This window comes from Furipterus horrens, unplaced genomic scaffold (assembly GCF_987537825.1).
Source record: "Furipterus horrens unplaced genomic scaffold, mFurHor1.1.pri manual_scaffold_1, whole genome shotgun sequence".
Taxonomy (NCBI): Eukaryota; Metazoa; Chordata; class Mammalia; order Chiroptera; family Furipteridae; genus Furipterus; species Furipterus horrens.
The window spans coordinates 189,087,547-189,109,513 of record NW_028327171.1 but is presented as its reverse complement, the minus strand read 5'-3'; the positions used below and the strand labels follow the sequence as shown (position 1 = coordinate 189,109,513).

General features: G+C 39.3%; 1 protein-coding gene across 1 annotated transcript in view; it reads left to right on the top strand.

The window, feature by feature from the left end:
- Positions 1-21,967, top strand: part of SATB2 (SATB homeobox 2) — a 176,676-nt gene that overhangs the window by 125,372 nt on the left and 29,337 nt on the right. Inside the window, exons 8-9 of the mRNA XM_090268339.1 lie at positions 1,596-1,751; positions 16,773-16,970. Coding sequence (XP_090124465.1) covers positions 1,596-1,751; positions 16,773-16,970 — 354 coding nt within the window. The remainder of the gene's footprint in view (positions 1-1,595; positions 1,752-16,772; positions 16,971-21,967) is intronic.

Sequence of the window (21,967 nt, the reverse complement as noted above, 5' to 3'; positions counted from 1 at the left end):
GAATAAGATGACAGAAAATTGGATTGTTACGGGAAGACTCCAAAGTTGAGGGCAAGAAGACACCTGTAAAAACAGCACCCATATAAACTGTAGATTTTAGAGGCCGATTAGCACAGTGATCCTGAGCCCGTGCTTTGGAGCCTGAAGGACTTGAGTTCAGGATATGGTTGTCTCACTTGGTGTTGCCTGTCTTCCAGCAAGTTAATATCCTCTTTTATTATCAGTTGTCTTCATCTGAAAAATGAAATAATAATAATGTCTAACTCATTGCATTCTTAGAAGAATTAAATGAGATAACAGAAGTAAAACACTTTCTGGAATGCCTGGCACATAAAAAGTATGGCCTAAATTATTTTTATTTTTTTGTAGTAACTAGAAAATCATATAAGACAGGCAGGTCAAAGGAGAATGGCAAAAGTCACCGACTGCTCTTAGGAATCAAAGCCTTCATGGCAGCTGAGGACATTAACTCTGTCTTCAAGACAGCATTGAGAACAATTCCACAGCATCCCGACTACATGCCAGGTCCCTCCCCCAAACCTGCATGTGCTCAGTGCAGTGGGGGACAGTTCAGGGCACCCAGAGAGGGACAGTGGTGATGTGGGGACTACTCTCTTGGTTTGGGATTAAGGGTGAGTGGGGACAAAAAGGGGAAAAAAAAAATCCACTTCAGACCAAATCAGCTGGTCATGCTCATGAACCCAAGTATTGGGGCAGATTCCTGCTGCCAGGGGTGCAGAGAAGGCCACCCAGCCCCTCTCATTACACACCAGAGCAAGTGCTCAGACAGTCTTTTGGATCAAGTAGCTCCAAATGTTTTAGGGTTATCCTAACCCCAGGAAATACAGACACCTATCTTGTCCTTCATTTGTCTCTGAAGCTGATGGGAAATCATTCAATTAAAACAAGCACGGCAGAATACATAAAACCACAATATGAGTTTAAGAAAATGAAAATGCCACATCAAAGGTATTCTGAAGCCTAGTTTTATGAAATGAAATTTTGTTTCATTTCCACTGATTTCCTAGGTGAAATTAGGTGACTGTCTGGGTAGCATAATGATGATAATGATGTGAAACTATACATACTCGAATGACATACGTAAAGCTTTAATAAAGAATGAGAGAGGCTCAGGGGAGCGCATTAAATTGAGTAATAATTTATTATTTAGAGACCTCTACTCATTTACTCATTTTTTTCTGGAAGAATTGGCTCTTCCTTCAAGGTGTGCCATTCTCAGAAAGGAAAAGGTAACTCGGTGTGTGGTGTGTGTGTGTGTGTGTGTGTGTGTGTTCTGCATGTTTGTCTTGCAGCTAGGTGATAGTGTTTTGCTACAGAGTGGCCATCCTACCTGTGAACTGTCTAGGATTTTGTGAGGGAAGAAACAGGGTTTACAGGACTCTGCGTGTCCTATAGGAATGCACTGCAATTATTTCCAATCACAATTAACCTGATTAGAATAATGGACAGGAAGTGTCCCTCTGTAACTAATGCAGTTTGGCATCAGCTGACTGAAATCCTTTGGTAATTTCTGCACAGATGGCGGGGCTGAATGCAGCACTTTTTAAATTATTATTTTCATGGTCTCTTGGTAGGCCAAAACCTCGACACCGACAACAGACCTCCCCATTAAGGTGGACGGCGCCAACGTCAACATCACAGCTGCCATTTATGACGAGATCCAACAGGAGATGAAAAGGGCCAAGGTGTCTCAGGCCCTGTTTGCCAAAGTGGCTGCAAATAAAAGTCAGGTGAGTGGTTTTTAAAAGAGCAAAAGTGAGAGCTGTTCTCCCCCTCCCACCAATAAAAATACATCTGTTCCTAGAATAATAATAACAATAATAATCCCTAGGGAACCTGTCATGTTCTGAATCTTGCTCTGCAGTTTCCTTTTATTCCCACTGGTGTTTAAAAAATAGAGACTAAGTCAAAACCCAGATTTTTGTCTTTTAAAGAATTTTTTTAAAAAATCAGCCTTGAATAATTTCTCTTCTAATTCTAAACACTACTATGTATTTCTTTCCACTTTGTTGGCATTTGAACGAAACTTGGTATGTACAAACCAGCATCTTTCTGGGACTGCGTTTTAGCCAGGTCTCATTGCCTCCCTTATTCCCACCAGGGGAATGGCTGACATTGTTATAATACCTGCTTTCCTCCAGCCTCAGAGACATCTTATGACACCAGTGTTTCTTTTATGTATAGAACGCAGTTGTTTTTCCAGGAGAAAACACATGTGGGGAGTCCAGGGTGAGTGCTAACATCTTTAACAGAAAAACATAGAAGCTTATCCAGCGCAGTGTTTCAGAGTGCTGGGATTGTGGGGAATGGAATGCTCTGGGGAGAAAGGTAGACAGATGCTTAGGGCTGGTTTGTTTTTTTTTTTATTTATGGAAGCAGCAACAGTTGACGGGATCTACTATCTGTTTCAATTCCTTTAAAGGGACCGCTACCACCCTGTCATAGAATGGGTTAGGTTGAGATGCCTACTTATTTATACCTAAGATGAACAATTGCGTAATGCATGTTAGAGGAAAAAAAGTTGGTTGAAGCATAATTTTGAGAGTCCTTTGATTCTGAGCTTGATTTCCTCTGTGACCTTCCATGGCAAATGTTTTCATTTCTGCATATACAATAGCAAAATGGCCCATCATCTCCCTAACAGATCTTCCTTTGTATGCTATAAAGAAAGATTTCTGAATACCGTATTTCTATTAAGCAAGACGGTTTTCAATAAAAATCAAGTTTTAAAGATGACATATAGTTAAATGCTGTATTTAGACTAATTATATGGTTTTGGGATTAGCCTTTTTTACCTGCAGTTTGGCAGTAACCCGACTTAAGTTATTTTTCAGATGTTGATAAAAGGAAAGGAGTAGAATATCAAGGAACTTTGAAGAGGATGGAAATATTTGTTTCCCTTTTCAATTTAATGTAGTAATCTTATTCTTATTATCTCTCATCAAAGAAATCATCGAAATGCAGTTTGCTAAGATTTGATGTCCAATCATAGTATGAAATACATGAAAAGAAAATATCATGGAGCCTTTCTAAACTGTTAAATGCATAAAATCCCATGTACCACATGGCAAAATATAATGAGAGTTGGAGCTGTTAAACGAATAAAGCTGTTAAATGCATAATGCCACTTGGCAAAACTACTGTGCATTTAATGGTTTTCCACTGTGTAATAAAGGACATATGTGGTAAATGTGCAGTGAGTATAAAAGCTACACAATTGATTTTGCAAACCTGCCCCTTACTTGTGACTCGACATAAATATCAAAGTTTCACTCAGTCCTTTCTTTAAATACAAGAAACTTTTAAGACAAACTGAAGACCACAGTCTGGGAACTTGATGCAAAATGCCTGTCATCTTCCTACTACTTGACTGTGCAACATGACTTCTGGAAATAGGGGTGCTTTCGGCCTCCAAAAATAATTCAGGTGGCTGATTGAAAGCCAGTTGGCCCGAACTTAGCTCTCCAAATTTTTGATGCCTCCTAAAGAACTCAGTAGCCCCAATTTTGTAGAATCTGGAGGAAATATAATTCTGGGAATTAACATGTGTTGAAGGATGAGATTGAACCTAAGTGGGGATAAGGTGCTTTGAAGTTTTTCTTTTTTCCTTTGGGACAATGGTCTCATTCTCATTTATGAATGTGGAATTTTATTGTAAACAGCTGACTAGATTGGCAAATCAAGTGCCAAGATTTTTTTAAGTGGTAATTTAATATAAGACATTCATTCCATTTTGTAAGTACCAGCTTTAGAGTCATAAAGATCATCTTTAGTGAAATCAGTTGCATGATGTGGTATTTTGCATGTGTACTTGGTGCATATCCATAAAGTGTATATATATGACTAGTAGTGGGACCTTGGCCAAAGTACTTAACCTATTCAGGCTGCAGTGGGAAGTGGCCACACCCTCTTCTTTGGAATGTAGGACTGATAGAACAAAGGGTTTCCCCTCCTCACCTCTATTCCCTTTCCTCCCTTTATTCTGTTTCTTTAAGGGTGTCAGAAGTTCCTAGAGTGACAGAGGAGACAGATGAATAGTAAGGGCTCTCCGTTCTCCCTGAGCGGTGAAATCAGGAGAACCTTTGATTAGGAACTCTTATGAAATGGAATAGGCTTGGACCCTTGAAAGCCCAGTTCAAATATACATCATGACCCCTCCCTTTCCATTTTAAATATCTTTTAAAATAGAAACAAACTCTCCATTAAACCTCATTCACTCCTTGGTGTCAATTACTGTCATCAACTATTAAGAATAATATTTAACACTATGTGTAAGGCAAGCTTGGAATGACAAGTAGGAAAAAGAAGGGAAAATTTTAGAGAGATTATGGGTACTGGGCCAAGATGGTCCTTGAGGGCTCTTAAGTGTTTAGGGACACATGGGAGGAGGGGTTCAGAAAGGGAGTTGAAAGAGTGACAAGATTTTGCAGGTTTGCCTGTGTTCCTGTTGGTGGAAATATATTGCTGGAAAGTGTGTGTGTGGGTTACACCAGGGTGCATTTGTAGGGCAGTAGACCACCTCTTCCTCCAGATCAGCTCCAGCTCCTGTGTCCAGTCTGTCATCCCAACCCATAGACTGTTCCTATCTGACTCTTGCCCCTTTCTTCATGGGGGAAAAGTGAAAGAAGGAACAGAAGAAGAAATAAATGGAAGGTAGGCTAAAAAAGAGGTGTGCAGCATTGCCCGAGCATAAGCATACCTTTCACCTATCACTTTTCTTGATTTTCAATTAGGATTAATTTTAGAGGGGTGTGTGTGTGTGTGCGTGTGTGTGTGTGTGTGTGAGAGAGAGAGAGAGAGAGAGAGAGAAAGAGATAGAATTCTGAGGATTATCTCCATTTTTTTTTTCCTGCAAAATATTCAGATTGTTGGTTTTCACTGGATAGGATGCACAATGGTCAATGATTGTTCTCCATGAAATAGGAGTGAGGGTCCTTAGTAGGAGCCATCATGTAAAGGCATATAGAACATTTTCTTCAAAAGTTCGGTATGACCCTTAAATACAAAGGGTCACCAGGGAATGAACGCTCTGGAGTGTAGTCTGTGTGGCCACAGGAACTCCTTGTCCCTTGATAACTTCTTGTAATCTCCCCATCCCTCTTACATGCTGTAGGGTTGATTTCCTCCAATTGCAGCTTTTCACATGTGACCTGTGAAGTGGAATCCGGAGAGAGGAAACAGTAGCCATCAGGCTCTCCCACTGCAGTCCTCCAGGGCTGGCCATGAGCTTTGTGACAGCATCTTCAGCACCATTTATTACCCTTGGCATCAGCTGCCCCTCTCCCCAGATGCCAACTCATAGTTTATCTCATGTCCTGCCCTTATCTCTCTCTCTCTTTTTTTGGGGGGGGGTGGGGTTAGCTTACAGTAGTTCTACTCATAGAAGGCTGAGCATGACCTACAGCTAGTTTTCTGTTGGAAGTCTTTATTATTTATGTACCCAAAGGCCAGACTCCTTGTATGTAACTGTCTTCTCTTGCTGGGTTTGGGTAGATAAATGGGAAAGGGCTTATTTTATTTTAATCTCCATTTTCATAACTTCAGAAGGGCCCCAAATTTGCTTTTATTCGGGGCCGAGATGGTGGTGGCTTGCTTTCATATTTAGAAGGTAGAAAAAAAATGGAGATACTGAAAAAAAGAGAATCAGCATGGTGTGAACCTTACTCAGGTTGGGCAATCAAAAGGCTAACCGCAGAGGCTGCTGGGATGAAAGGAAGGGAGTAATCTGGGAGTAAACTGGAACCCATAGGGATGTCAGAAGAGATGATAGAAGGATGTCCTCATTTCCACCAATATTTAAAGACCTCTGTCAACCCTGGAGTTTTCTCCCTGCCGCACACACCTTCCTAAGCCCACAAACTACAAAAGTGACCACTAGGATCTTGGATACTAAGGTTCTTATTCCTACTATGTACAGAAGTGACAGAGGAAGGCACTATTGTGTTCCCACTGCAGCTGGGCAAGATGAGTTTCTGGCCTCCAATACAGAATCTGAAATCATTTTCCTCATAGAAGCTGTGTTCTTCGTGGAGATTGGGTTTCAGTCTGTTTTGTGTTTTATGTATATTAGTATCAAGTAGATTCAGTGTACTGATCTTTATTTCTTATCACTATGTTTCTACAAAAAAAAAAAAAATGTATTCCATGTTCTCACCTAGTGTCTTGACAAATTATATTCTTAAATATTTGCTTTAGATGGAGATTACAGGCTCAGATTTTTATGGATACACTACTTTTTTTTTTTTTTTAATCCTTACCTGAGGACAAACCTACTGATTTTGGAGAGAGGGGAAGAAACATCAAAATGGGAGAGAAGCATTGACTGGTTGCGTCTCGTATGTGCCCTGCGTGGGGACTGAACCTGCAGCCAGGCATGAGCCCTGACTGGGAATCAAAACCATGACATTTTGCTTTGTGGGATGATGCCCAACCAGCCAGGGCAGTGGACACACTGCTTTATTATAAAATCTCTCCTTATAAATGGTCTAATTTGCTTAACAGGCTAAATGATTTATTAAAATACACAGGTCTTTTCAGCAGATCCTTCTAAAAAAAAGCAAAAATAAAGAAAAAACAGACAACTTTACATAAAGAAAAGTAATGGATATATTATTTGGCTTGTTTTCTTCCTTTTATTACCTTTGCTATTGGACTTTATATCACATTCAGTATATATGCTAACATTCTTTTCATTCAGTCATGAGTTGCCATATTAATCTTTGCTTTTATATCTCTTTTTAAAAATGTCAGGCACAATTTAGTTGTACCTATTTTTTTTTAAGAGAAACAACCCCTATTATATGATTAAGTAATAACATCCTATATTTAGAAAATTCAGAAATGTATAAATGCAAAAACATGATTTACCCATAATTCCACATCCCAGAGATAGTTACTATTAACATTTTAGAGTCTGCCCTTCTAATGCACATGTGTGTGCACATGGGTGTTTATATCCTAACTGAGATCATACTGTACAACACATAAGACAAGTTAAAACTACAATTTGTTTTTTAAGGCCAGCATTTTATGTAGGAGAGTAAATTTACACAGTATAAAACATTATCTTTGTCCCATTATTTAGTTCCTTACCTCTTAGGTGGCTCTGTTGGGTCCAGGTTAGCTCAAGCTCTTGGAAGCAAATCTTTGCCCCATCTCTGGTATAAAAATGGCAGAAAGTTCTGGCCATATGATACCCCACGTAAACTGGGCTGGTGATCTCAGTCTTACTCCTAATGATTTTGCCATCCTGGATTCAGCAGATTAAAAAGAGGCATCCAGGCTTGCCCAAGCAGCTACCCTTGCTGGGCAGGTTTCTTTGGAACACAATAATTTTGACAGTTTATCAAGGAAGACAGTCTACTCTTGTCAACTGGGACATGTATACTATAATTTCAGGGCTGTCCACAAAATTCAAATAAAAAATTGATACATTTACACTATAATTACCATTTGAAAAAAATTATAATGCCATATAGTGAAGAAATTAGGTTTCTCAACGTTCCCAAATGCCACACTAAGTAGGCAGTGAACAGTATGATGCTTAACTGTCAAATCGAGCGCCTCATTCTCTCCCTTTTTCTCTTATCATCATCTTAAAGGATTAGATTCTAGTGATATTTTATCAGCAGAAATTCACTCAAGATCTCAATCTTTATATCAGTCTCACAGTGGGCAATTGGGCTCTTTTTATTGTGCCCTCAATTAATTATGTTACATTTCCATACCCTCAAACTAGCTTTTAAGGGAGCCCTTAATTAGATATCAACAGAGATTAATCACAGAGTTCATAAGCAGGTCTTAAAATGTCAGATGCATTTACCCATTGCTAAAGTTTATGTACTAGTTTTAAGCACATCTTTATCTACTGTAGAAACCTTGAGTTGTATTATTATTTTGCCTGTTTATGACATGACACCTTTGGAAATTCCCATGCAACGTCAAAGCCAATCAAGCTCACATATTAAAGCCACGTCTCTCAACACTCCCAACCCTCTTTCAAAGAGGACATTGAGTTAAAGCAGGGTTCTTACAGCTGGAGAATGGAGGTACCTGTGAATAATCCCTACCGCTTTGCTGTAGAGACTGTTTGTCATCTTCCTTTCATGGGACCAGGACTAGGATGAGGCAAATGAGGTCCTAGGATGTAAAATATAGGGAGGCATGCACGTTGAGAGCCACACTTCTGATTTTGCACACGGTTCCTGTGGCTAGCCTCACCCTAGAACCAGCACTGGTCTTTCAGAAGGTATCATTCCTAGTTTTCTGTGTTTGGTTTTTCCCGCCTGCACTTTGAGTTCCTGAGGCATTTTGCACAATATGTAGTATTGTGTCATAGATATGCTAAAATTTGGACCTGAAGTCAGGGACTGGAAATATCTGTTGTTTTTCTGTTTCATATTCAATCTAGTACATTTTGTTGTGAGTACCTTTTTAGTACTTAAGTGGAAAGGTACAAGATTCTACATTCATTTATCTTCTTCACAAATATAGACAGCTTTTTCAGATTCACATTCCCAGGAATGCATGTATGTATGTGTGTACAGACTTATAAAAGTTATGCCGAATTTTCATACTGTTAGATAACTATGTATATTCTATGTATCTGTAGTAAGGAGGGCAACCAGATTTTATGAAATCACCTGTGAACTTGAGCCCTCTATAACAGAGGTTAAGGAGTTGATCTGAAATAAAATTTTCATTACTCTCAATTACAGATTTAATCTTTACAAACACATCCATAGAAATGTGAGGGACATGCCCAGAGACAGCTGAAAATTGGTCCCCATGAAAATACAGTTTGGAATTTAGTGTACCTTTTTGAAAAACAAGCAAAAAGAAGCAGATCATTTTAACTTAACACATTCAAGGTATAAAATAATTAACCTTGAACTGTAACCAAATGCTCAGCACAAGGCATTTTTTCAGGTTTAGATGACCTCCTTGTCAGGGATTCACTGAAGCCCTTGACAAGTCTCCCTTGCAGTTATCCTTTACCCATTTCAGGTTTCTTGATTAGGTTATCTTGAATCATTAGGGAGTTTATTTATTTTAATAGACCCTTATTGGATTCATGAAAAGAGAATTCAGTGACTAAGAAACAAGGGCTGAATATTATCCGGCTCATTTCACACTTCAGAAGAGTCTCAACCAGCTGAAGAGAAATCCTTTTGTAGTTACAAAAGTTTGTTTGGGGACTTCATGTGCTTCCATTTAGAAAGCGAACTGTCTGTGGTTAATAATATGAATTTTCTTTTGAGACACTCAGAAAACATTTCCTTTTGGCTACATATGCTGACATTTTCTGTATTGAAAATGTGGGTGAGTAAATGTCCTTTTAGATTTCTGTTGCAGGAAGGCTTGAGTCATTCTCCCGAAAAACTGTTCATTTGCTGATTTACTCATTCAATAGCGTTCCTAGAGGGGCAAAAGTGGTGGGGGCTGTTTACTATCTGTAGATTGAATTCACAATCAGCTCTGTGTTTGACACATCTGGTGGAACAGTAACAACTGGGACAAGGCCCTGCCTTCAAGGCTAGTACATCCTTAGCAGGAACAGCCATTTATTTATCTTTTTTATTGGAGATTGAACCTGTGTTTGTTGCTGAGAAAATCCTGGTTGTATTGTTACAAAATATTATAAAAATTAAGAAATTTTCACCAACATAGATCTCAATTTTTTTTTTTAAGGAAAAAACACGAGGAAGCAGGAATCATTATTAGTGTCCTGGGGGTGGGAAAACAGGTAACTTAGTATACAGTGACATTTCAGTACCACGGACAGGAACCTAACTCTTCCCTCTTGATTCCCTTCCCCAATCACTTTTTTAACCTTCAGTTTTGGAGCTAGGACTCAAGCTTATATATGATGGACTTCAAACTCAAACACTAGCCTGTATTAAGAGACCTCACTGGCCCTGGCTGGTGTAGCTCAGTGGATTGAGCACCTACCTGTGAACTGAAAGGTTGCTGGTTTGATTCCTGGCCAGGGCAGATGTCTGAGTTACAGGCCAGGTACCCAGCTGGGTTGTGTGAGAGGCAACTGATGGATGTTTCTCTCACACATGGATGTTTCTCTTCCTTTCTTTCTTCCTGCCTTCCCCTCTCTCTAAAAATAAATAAATTAAGATCTTTTCTTTTTTTTTTAAAGACTTCATTGGTCATTTGAAAAAATTCAGCCTTTTTGTATGTGGTTTGGAGAGTAGGTAGTCACTCATTTGTTGACTACTTGAGATTTTTAAGCTTTTAAATTTTTATATTGGTGAAATAGATACTGCCTTTTCTCATTCATTTTAATCCAGGAAAGCTTTAAAATGCTTTATTTGAACAACAACAACATACACAGAAAAAAATGATTTAAAAGATAAGGACAGATTTTTAAAAAATGACTGATATAGTGTGGCACTTGGTATATTTGTCATTGTATTTTTCAAATAAAAACTCCAAAATGTTGAAGCTGATGAAGTATGCACTTTATCACTACCAGGCCATTGTGAGTCTGTGGTGTTCTTGACTTGATCATAGTGTTTTCTCTATTGATTTCTTGGGAGGGATGGGGGAAGGGAGGGATGAGTGAAGGAAGTGAGGAAGGTAAGGAGGAGAAAAAGAAAGAAAAGTTAATTCCATCATATTTAAAAGTCTTCTATAACTTCCAGGGCCCATAGGATTAAGATGAACTTTTTTTTTGCATGGTATTCTTTATAATCTGATCTCAACCTCCATTCTAGATAGTGATTTAGCCCCACAAAGTTGCTTTTGATTCCCCAGATGTGATAATTATATTAAGTCTCTGCATTTGCTGATAATGTTATCTTGGCTTGGGATGTGCTTCTGATCACTTCCTCACCCCGCCTGGTGAAATCCTTCTTTATCTTTCAAGGCTCACCTTACATGTCATAGTCTCTATAATGACATTTTTTTCTGAGCTTCATTGTCATAATTACTTCCTTGCTGGTGATTTCTATTAACCTTTTAAGTAAAAAAGTAATAATGAAATTAACTGATACATGTAACATACCAACACATAGCATGGCAGACAGTAGATGGGTGCTCAATACAAGATTATAGACTGAATTAATGTTCTGAAAAAATTTTGTCACTGTTTGCACTTATCTAATGGGGTAAATTGGATCACCCCATTTTCTCTTTTATATTCATGCATTACAGGTGGGAAAACAAAGCTCAGAACATTGACAGGATTGCTTCTGAAAAATAGCGCTTGTCTCCTACTATATCTCTTTGAATTTGAGGTTGTAAAACATTCCTTTATGCTAATTTCTGTGCATGCTAATAATTTCAGTTCAATCTAATGGGCATTTCTTGAGCAGTTTTTATGTGCAAGGAACCACGCTCTTCTCTGAAAGTGCTAAAATGAATAAGAAACCACCTCTTTCCCTCCACCCCTACGAGGACATGCCCACTCGTAACAATAATAATCACAAAATTGTGTAAGAGTCTAAGCAAAATGTTTTGGGGTCACGTAGGAGAGAACAGCCAGTTTTTACAGGAGATTGGGGTGAGGCCATGTTGGCTGAGCCTTGAGGTACAGCTTCTTGTGTGGACAGAGGGTTAAATATGAGACATTTCAGACAGGGGAGTAACATGAGGAATTCTAGGTGTGATCAAACACTGTAATTCACTTAGCCACAGCTTGATCATACTGAGAAAGCTAAACTGCCTGTATAAATATTCAGCCAGCCTTTGGTTACAACACAACCAGCTTAAAAGAGAAATCACATATGAGGTATATTCCACAGTCCATGCATGGAGATAGGAGTGCACCAAGCACTTTTGGGGACAGAAAGTAATTCACTCTAGCTGGAGCCCAAGGTCAATAGGGGCACTGATGGGAGATGAGACCATAAGGACGAACAGGAGCAAATTGTGGTTCTTATTGTGTCCTCTTTTAATGCTTTTGAGATGTGAACTAGTGATGTCTCATTTCAGTAAATCATGAATGACTGCCCCTTTACTGAGAGATAAACTACGGGGTTATTGTTCGTCTTCCAAAAAGAAATAATGACACAGTTCTTCAAGTAGTAAGCATTCCTAATACACATACAACATGATTTGCTTTGTAAATGTAGATCGACATACGACTTTTCAGAAACACGTTGGTTTCTAAATAAACTGTATTTTGATGGCTGTGCATATCACCTCACCTGCATAGTTGAAAAGGATGGTCAGACTTGTTTTTTCTACCAAGGGAAATATATTTGTTTAAGAGTCTGACAAGGTGGCTAAAATGAGATGTTAATAGATATTATTTGCTTGTGCACTGAATGCCTGGGAACTCTAACCACTGATTGCAAGGATGCAGCATTTAAACTTATATTCCTTCTCTGGGTTTAGATTTTGAAGGTAAAAGAGTTTTAATTGTAAATTTCTTGGCATCATTACACTTAGGCTTCCTGTATATTTTTCTGTGTAAGTTCCAGATACTCTGTGTGTTTAATTGTTTTTTAGTTCGAACAAATTTTAGACTCACAGAAATGTTGCAAAATAGTTTCCATATATCCCTCCCCTAACTTTCCCTAATGTTAATACCTTGCAGCAAAACATTACTGTAGTGCAATAATCAAAACCAGGAAATTAAGATTGTTTTAATACAATAAATTAAAAACTGTATTCTAATTTTAGTAGTTTTTCCACAAATGTCCATTTTCTGTGCCAGGATCCCACCCAGGAACCACATTGCATTTTGTTATTATTTCTCCTTCGTTTTCTGTAGTCTGTGACCATTCCTCAGTCTTTCCTTTATTTTTTCCTAATGCCCTTGCCACTTTTTCAGAGTACTGATTTATTTTGTTGAACATCTCTCAATTTGGGTTTGTTATGATTGGATTGAAGTCCTTCGAAGTGCATTGTGTCACGGAGTTCATGGTGTCGCTATATCATCACTGATGACGTTGACCTTGATCACTTGGTCAAGGTGATTTCTTCTTTGTACTTTAACCCTAATAGTTAATCATTATCTACTATTTCTGAAAAATGACAAGGTAACAGATCATGGAATGTGGAGACCATCTTTTACAGTTATTTTCTCAGAAGCTCCAAGAGGGTAATCGCTTGCCCAAAGGCCACCCAATTATTTAATGCCAGAGCTGGAACTTAGCAGTTAAGTCTCTGGGACCCAAGCTGAATGCTCTTGAAGTATAGCTTCTCATGGGGGATCGAGGGTTGGATAGGAGACCTTTCAGCCAACAGAGTAGCGTGAGGATTACTAGCTGTACTCCAACACTTGTGATTCATTTAGCCTCAGTTTTAACATAATAAAAAAATCTAAACTGACTATATGAGTATTTAGCCAACTTTTGGTCACTATTTGTAACCGATTAATCATAGATAGGTATGTACCCACAGTTCATGGTGCCTGCTCACAGAGCTGGCCCAGGCTGGGAATCAGAGCAACTTCTGTATCAGCATTTCTGAAGTGAAAATAATTCTCATGGAATGCTCCACGTAGGGAACAACAACAAAAAATCTACTTGAGATTTTTAACAGAAAAAGGAGATTTGTATATTAATAATTCATGAGTTCCCATTGAACATGCACGGCAGAAACAGTGCTATTCAATAGAGAATACTGTCATCTGTCACTGTTTTATTTGACATTTACACTTTTTTTTTGCCTGATACTGCAAAACTTTCTTGGATGGCATGCAAAAATTATATAAATGAAAAAAAAAAAAAATGCCAGTGTGGGGACTCTTTATCTCTTCTCTGATGGGTTCACTCATAGTTGCATACATGTGTGTGCATGCAAGAGTATGGTACTTTCTCACACATTCATTAGCTACCAAACAAGCTAATAAGAGACCCTACAGAGAAACAGAGATAAGCATCCCAAGTGGATTGGTGGAAGGATCGAATGAATAAAAAGATGGAGGGTGAGATGGGAAGTACGGTGGAAGAAATAGATTTCTGGAAGGTAAGCATAAAACAGGGAGAGCAAGCAGTGAGCCAGACCGAGGAGAAGGCAACTCATGGCTGCTGCAAAGAAAACTGACAAAGTACATTGCCATTTCCAATGCAAAATAAATATTTATAAAGGGCATTACAGGAGCTCCACTGGTAGGGAATATGGGCGTTTAGCAGAAGAGAAAGTTCGAGTTTAGAGCACCTTGCAGTTTTGTGCTGGTGTAAGGCTCTTGACAATCTTTCTGCTCTGTAGGTTAGTTATTATTTATAAAAATCACAGAACCAGCTGATACATTCATAAGCTAATTATTGAAGCAGCTGGGTACACATGGTGCAATATGTCCAAGGCTGTGAAGTATCACAGATTTCTCGGGGCCTGCTGTGGTGGGGGTGCGCCAGTGAAGGCTCCATCCCTTAATCTGATCAGCCGAGCAAACACTTTGTGGGGAAACTAGATTAATAACCCTCTAAATACCATGAATGTGCTTCATCTTCAAAACCGGGTTCCCTTAAACATGCTATTAGCTCAGCTCCATCAGGGATTTGAGGAGGTTCTCTGGTGCCCTAAGAACAGGGTCTTGTTGGCTACCTCCCTGTGCCAGAAATTAATTTGGTTTGCTTATGTCTGCACACATGATCACACTTGTGTCTAATCCGCTCCCTAATAGCTTCAAGGTCAGGACCTCGCATGTCAGTGGGCAAATTGAGCACTGCACTTCTTAAAGACTGATGGCAGACAGCACGCAGGCCATAACGAGGCCTGTAGTTTGTTCTAAGTGATTGTAATGAGTGCAGATTACAACAGCACATATAAATCACATGCGGCAATAACGTTGTGTGAGACACTCTGAGTGTTACGAGTGAAGATACCACTCAGCTGTCACCTGTCTCCTGTCAAGCTGTGGCTTCCCACCACGCAGTTCACTCCTTAAGCAGAACAGCAGGTGCTGTCCTCCTGAAGGTCTGGGTATCTCAGAACTTTATCTTTTAACAGATGTAGGTTTTGTTTTTATTTTCTGTTCGATGGTTGGTCTCCATGCCATAGCCTCCCCTGGAGGATGTTAAACATACCTGTTTGGAAAAATGAAAGAGTTCAGTTGGAGACTTATTCAGATCTGTGAAAAGACAGAGAAATAGCTTATTTTTTCCACAGATGGTTTATTTCCCATTTCAAGAATCCTTTCCTTTGTTACAAAGAAACCCTTGAGGAAACACTTCGGGACTAGGAGAGTTTTAAAAATACAATTTATTTTCTGATAGAGATTAAAAAATTTGTCTTCCGTTTTCATATATGTTGCACCTTGAAAACAGCCATTACCTGTCTCTCCACTGAGTTGAAAGAAAAAAAAAACCTATGAAAATACTTGGAAAAGGATTTCCAAGCAAATGATTAGATATCTTGTTTTCATTCTTCCTAACCCTCTAACTCTCCCCAGCTCCCAGTTTATTGTAAGAAAAGATCAGGTCTGCGCAAATGTGGCCTCTCACTTGTAAAAACAAGGCAGTGTTGTGTTACAGATTAGTTTATAAATCCCCAGCGGCTTCACAGTTCAGTGCCTACAGCTGCTGCAGATGGGCCTGGGTTTTTGTCTCTTCGCGGTGCTGCGGCCAGCAGTTGAAGGGGAAAATGGAATGATCAGGTTATTAACATGGAGGCCGCGAGGAAGAGGCTGCACAATGAGAACAGCTGGTGTTGCTGTCTTGGCTGATGCAGCGGAGATAATCAAATCTTGCTTTTTTTTGGGGGGGGGGGTAAAGGCAGAAGACACAGTGGAGTGTCAGACAAACAACGGCTTATGATATTATATGGGGTTTTTAGAATGCGTGTCAGTAACTTTCATTGGCTTACAAGTTATGATATAGAAATTTGTTGAGGTTTGGGATTTATTTTTCACACAGTCATTTGTGTTTGCTTATGCACCTTTTTGGAAAAATTCATGCTCTTTTGCAAGAGGCATGATGTGGGACAGTTCTTGCTTTTAAAATTAGCGATGTAGCTTAGAAATGATGGGTTAGAAAGCTACTGGGTAAAATATTTTGACATGAGTCAGTGAGCGATGTTGACAGCATCCTCTGTATTATTTTCATATAATCTATCATTATTTGCATTACATTTTCTTTCTCGTGCAGTTGCGAGCAAGAGAACATCCGGATGGATGCCAGAGTTGGGAGGCACACGTTTGCAGGTGTGACCCGACCAACTGCCTACCTTCCTGCAGGTGTGGCTGTGGCGGGAAGGTGATGCTTAACAAGGCCTAGAGCCCAAGGCATTCCAAGATAGAGCAAATATACAATTGTTTTCATTCTAGCTAAGGTGGTTGTTTCTATTTTGTGGTGCTATTGTTAATTATAAGACTATTTTCCCCTTAGAGAATTCAATGCTATTCACACTTAGATATTTTTACTTCTTTTGAATTTGCCATCTTGTAATATATATTTGTTCATCTTCACTATTTTCTTAGGATGGAATATTGTCCAACTGGCTAATTAAAAAATGTAGTAGACCAACACAAATTACTTTTTTCTAAGGATAGGTAACTATAATTTTGTTTGAGTGCTTTTTACAAAGGAACTCTACCTTAACTGAGAATATACGTGATAGGAAGAGTGATAAGATCATTAACAGGAGTGGAGATTCTCAGGCGTTGGTGTGAACCCCCTTGTGGTTATTGGTTGGTTTTAGAGTTACCAGTCTGTTTCAGTATCTCCCCAGGTTGGTGGGAACACTTTTGACAGAAAACTATGATAACGTGGGGTGGCACTTGTCTGCAGTCAAGCCAAGCTCTGCCTCTCTGCACTCTGCGGTGAACTCAAGTGACCTTCTCTCTCTAGGGCTGGCTGTGCGAGCTGCTCCGCTGGAAAGAGAACCCCAGCCCAGAAAACCGCACGCTCTGGGAGAACCTCTGCACCATCCGTCGCTTCCTGAACCTTCCCCAGCACGAGAGGGATGTGATCTACGAGGAGGAGTCGCGGCACCACCACAGCGAGCGCATGCAGCACGTGGTCCAGCTTCCCCCTGAGCCGGTGCAGGTCAGTGCTCCCTTCTCCCAGCCCGAGCAAGGCTGCTTGTGCTAGCAACTGTGGAGGGCCCAAGGGGTGCACCACACCAACGCCCATAGGAAAGTGTCTCATGCCATGTCCGGAAGCACAAGGACCCCTTTCTCTCAGTGGGAACAGTGTGTGCTGGAATATGCTCATACAGAGAAGAATGACTGAGAAGTCAATTCCAAAGGCAGATCCTTTCCGAAGGGCATGTTACTAGTGCAATTGTGAAGCAAGTGCATTCAAGCAGAATTAAATCTCCCAATCAGAAAACATAATTCATAGTTCTCAGCAGTTCATTTTCTAAAGAAAAAACTCTGAAATAGCCAATGAATGGATTCAAAATTCCTCAAAGAAATTTTGATTGGGCTGTGGAAAAGAAATATCCACATGAGCTAGAGAAAACCATTGCACTCAACTTGAAGCGTTAAGAGAAATTATTGATAGAGTCTTAGAATTTTAAGATGAGTTTTTGCCTTCTTTGGTTTCCTCTGTTATAGAAATCTTTCATTTGGGTCTCAGGTCTTGTTGCTTTGTTTTTGCTATCATTGAGAGAAATACTTCTTTCTAAAAATAATGAGTTTAACTCTACTGACTCTTGCTATAGTCTAAAATCAGTTAGTTTTAGGAAGGAATATTAACTAGGGTTTCCAAAGTTACACCCTTAGAATTTTATCCACAGACAGTTTTGGTAGGTGATGAGATTTGTTCTGCCCAATAGCACCAATCTCAACTGCGACCAAAGAGAGTCCTTCCGATTCGCTGTCTGAATCTCCTTTTGTGTAGCAAGAAGAGGAGGGTTAAGGCAGGAGTACATGTAGGTGTGTATATGTGTGTAAAGAATGGAAAAGAAAGTTAGGAGAATGGAAAAATGGGGGGGCGTGGCTTCTTGAGCAAAATGTCATAGGAGAAGTAGTGAAGAATGGGGTGAGATGCTCTACCTGAGGTTCCTCTCTCCTTTCTCCTTGGTCCATTCTTGCATGCCTCAGGAGAAGTCAGAAGTGAATTGGTCCTTTACATCACTTTTCATCCAAACATTGACATCTCAGTCAATGCTTTCATGTTCTCATTGGTCAGTTTCCAAAAATCACAGCGTGAATTGCCCAAATGACTAGACTCATGCATTTGTAGAACTAGAAGCACCTGGAGGCCGTCACTTATCCTATCCACAGTAAACTCAGAGTCAGTAGGTGATGAGGGTGGACTAATAAGTGGTGGAGCCCACTTTTCTGGCTCTGGACAGATGCTTGCCCCAGTCATTCCTCAGAGGTGAGCCCAGGGCTTACCCTTCAGGACTTACCACCCACCTTGCTTCTCCTTGTACTTTCCTGGCTGGGGCCTCATTCAACAACCAGAGCACCTCCCTATTAGATCAGCACACTTAGTTGCATACACAGTGGTTTTACTATTTTGAGATTTAGTAGAAATTAAAATTAAGTGGAGGTCCAATAGAAGTTCACTAACTTTTTATTTAGGAAAATAAATTTATATGAAAAAAAATTAAGTATATTTTATTGATTATGCTATTAAAATTGTCCCAATGTTTTCCCCTTTGTCCCCCTCTGCCTGGTACCCCACTTCCATCCAGTAATCCCCCCCTTAGTTCATATCCATGGGTTGTGCATGTAAGTTCTTTGGCTTTTCCATTTCCCTTACTATTCTTAACAGCCCCCTATGTATTTTGTACCTACCAATTATATTTCTTAATTTCTGTATCCTTTCCCCTATTCTCCTCTTTCCCCCTTCCTGCTGATAACTCTCCAAATGATCTCCATATCTATGATTCTATTCCTGTTTTAGTGATTTGCTTAGTTTATTTTTGTTTTTTAGATTCATTTGTTCATTGTTGTGAGTTTGTTGTCACCTTGCTGTTCATAGTTTTGATCTTCTTTTTCTGAAATAAGCCTCTTTAACATTTCATATAATAAGGGCTTGGTGATGATGAACTCCTTTAGCTTTACCTTGTCTGGGAAGCACTTTATCTGCCCTTCCTTTCTAAATGATAGCTTTGCTGGATAGAGTAATCTTGGTTGTAGGTCCTTGCTTTTCATTACTTCAAATGCTTCTTGCCAGTCCCTTCTTGCCTGCAAAGTTTCTTTCTTTTGAGAAATCCACTGATAGTCTTATGGAAACTCCTTTGTAGGTAACTCTCTGCTTTCCTCTTGCTGCTTTTAAGATTCTCTCTTGATCTTTAACCTTTGACATATTAGTTATAATGTGTCTTGGTGTGGTCCTCTTTGGGTCCAACTTGTTTGGGACTCTGTGCTTCCTGAATTTCTGTCTCTATTTCCTTTCCCAAATCAGGGAAGTTTTTTTTCATTCTTTTTTCAAGTAAGTTTTTAATTGCTTGCTCTTCCACTTCTTCGGGCATCCCTATGATTCGTATGTTGGCACTTTTGGAGATGTACCAAAGTCTTCTATTTCTCCTCATTTTTAAAAATTATTGTTTCTTCATTCTGTTCTGGTTGAATGAATGTTTATTTCTTCCCCATGTTCCAAACAGTTGATTTGAACCCCAACTTCCTTCCTTTCACTGTTGGTTCTCTATGAATTTTTCTTTATTTCACTTAGTGTTGCCGTCATTTCTTCCCTTATGCTTTTGCCATACTCAGTGTGTTCTCTGAGCATCTTACCACCAATGTTTTCAATCTGATAGGTTGCCTATCTCCATTTGTTTAGTTCTTTATCTGGGGTTTTGTTCTGGTCTTTCATTTGGGCCATATTTCTTTTTCTCCTCAATTTCGCAGCCTCCCTGTGCTCGTTTCTGTGTATTAGGTAGAGCTGCTTTGACTCCCTGTCTTAGTGCACCTATTAAGTTGTATGGGGAAGAGCCTACGTATTTGCCAGGGGCAGGCAACCTGTTTCACTGCTTTGTGACTCTGTGTGTGGGGGAGGAGTCAGAGAGGGGACAATGCTGCTGCCTGGCTGCTAGAGGCTTGCTCGGAAATTGCACCATTTCCAGTCACTTCACCCCCTTCCTATATGTGACTGGCACCCTTCTACTATTGCCTTGGTGATGGTTCCCAGAGTGGATGAGTTTGCAAATGTTCTAGGACCATGTGGGCCCTTTAAACAGACTCTCCTAAGAGACTGGCAATTTCTTTTCCCACCCCAACCCCCACTGTTTTTCACAGCCAGAAGTTATGAGGCTTTATTTTCCTGGCACTGGGACCCTAGGCTGTGTGGTCTGGCCTGGGGCTGGGATTGCTTGCTCCCAAGGTGTCCCTCCCAATTTTTATCCACCACGTGTGAATATGGGACCACTCATTCCGCCAGTGCCGGCCCCTTACCACCCCCGCCACACTGTGCCCTCTCCATCCTGGCACCCCATCTCCGCCCCTCCTACCCGTCTGGATGAATGTGGCTTCTTTAAATCCTTGGTTGTTGGGCTTCCACACAGCTCACTTTCCTGGCAGTTCTGGGTGATTTTTGTTTTGAGGTTAGTTGTGATCTTTCTTATGGTTGTGCACAGAGGTGAAGTGTGTCTACCTATGCTTCCATCTTGACCAGAAGTTCAATTTACATGAAAAATTTAAGGAAAGCTCCTTTTTATTATACATATATTTTATAAAATAAAGTACTTTAAGAAGCAAATTAATGATAAGGATAGCCTAAGATAAAAGATCTTACAAACTCATTCAATCATATTTAAAAAAAAAAACAACCTTCTGCATCACCTTTGATTTTTTCACTTTGATGTAAACTGGTCAAAACTTTTATGTTGAACCAACAGAAGGCCATCTTCAGGGAATCATTGACTTTGTGTGCATTTTTGATTCCGGGGTCTTCTTAGTTCAATCCAGGAAAAGTAGAACAGGAGTGAAAAACTGCTTTATTCTAGACATTAATAGCATCCCATTTTTAATCCCATTTTTATTTTAAAGTCAGAAATTTAGAGAAGTTTTATATAAAAAAACTAAAACCTATTCTCCATTATAATTGAGAGCTTCCCTTTATTTGGATGATAATGGCTCCTATACATTTCTGCCTTTATTTTCGTTCTCATTTCTATGAGGTCTCCAGATTTAGGGAACTAAAGGATATTCAACAGGCTATTTTTTTCTTTCAGATGATCAGTTTGAATAAAATAAATCTTTGAAGCAGACAGCCAATTGATTTATGAGTTTATTACCTCTATGTTAGTATGTCAAAACTAGACTATGCTAACAATATTTAATGGCTGAGAATCCACCTTTAGTTTTTGTTTTCAGTTTTAAGCACTTTGCAGATGTTAACTTCTGATATCACTAAGAGGATTCTTTTATTTTATAAGAGGTTACTCCTATCACTCAGACCTTAGCTTAAGAGTTCAAAAATAGGGCAACTTTCTCTACATTGACTTTGCCTTAGCCATTGACCTTGATCCCATAACTATTATGAAACTTTTCAAATATGTCACTTTTTTTTTTACATTGTGTCTGTGTCTGAGTGACACTGGTTTGAATGCTGCATTTTGTTTGTCAGCAAGATACAAAATTTTGGATTATTTATAATCATGATATGAAAAATAAAGAAAAATAATTGGAATTCTTGAGACTGGAGAATACAATTGGCGCAGCCTCTGTGACTTGAGACGGGCTAGATTAAAAAAGATCCCAAAATACTAAAATTCATTTAATTGTCCAACAGTTAAGCCATTGGATTCAGGATCAGACTTCACTTGTATCCTTATATCAACTGAAATTTTAAGGAGATGTGATTGTTTACATGTTTCAGGAATTTTAAATTTCACGTGTAGCATAATATTTGTCTGACAATGTTACATTTTGTCTAATTAGGCAGACAATGCACCGTTTATTAAATTGTTAAGTATGGGTGAAATCAGTGATTATTAAGAGCTTCTGAAATATGCAGCATATTAAAATGCACACATTGCGGTCATAGAAGGGTACCACTTAAATTTCTTTAAGCAGTTAGGGTGCACTGTGCCCACGTTTTTCTTAAGTAGTAAGGAGATGAAGCAATGACCTTTGTGCACAATTACC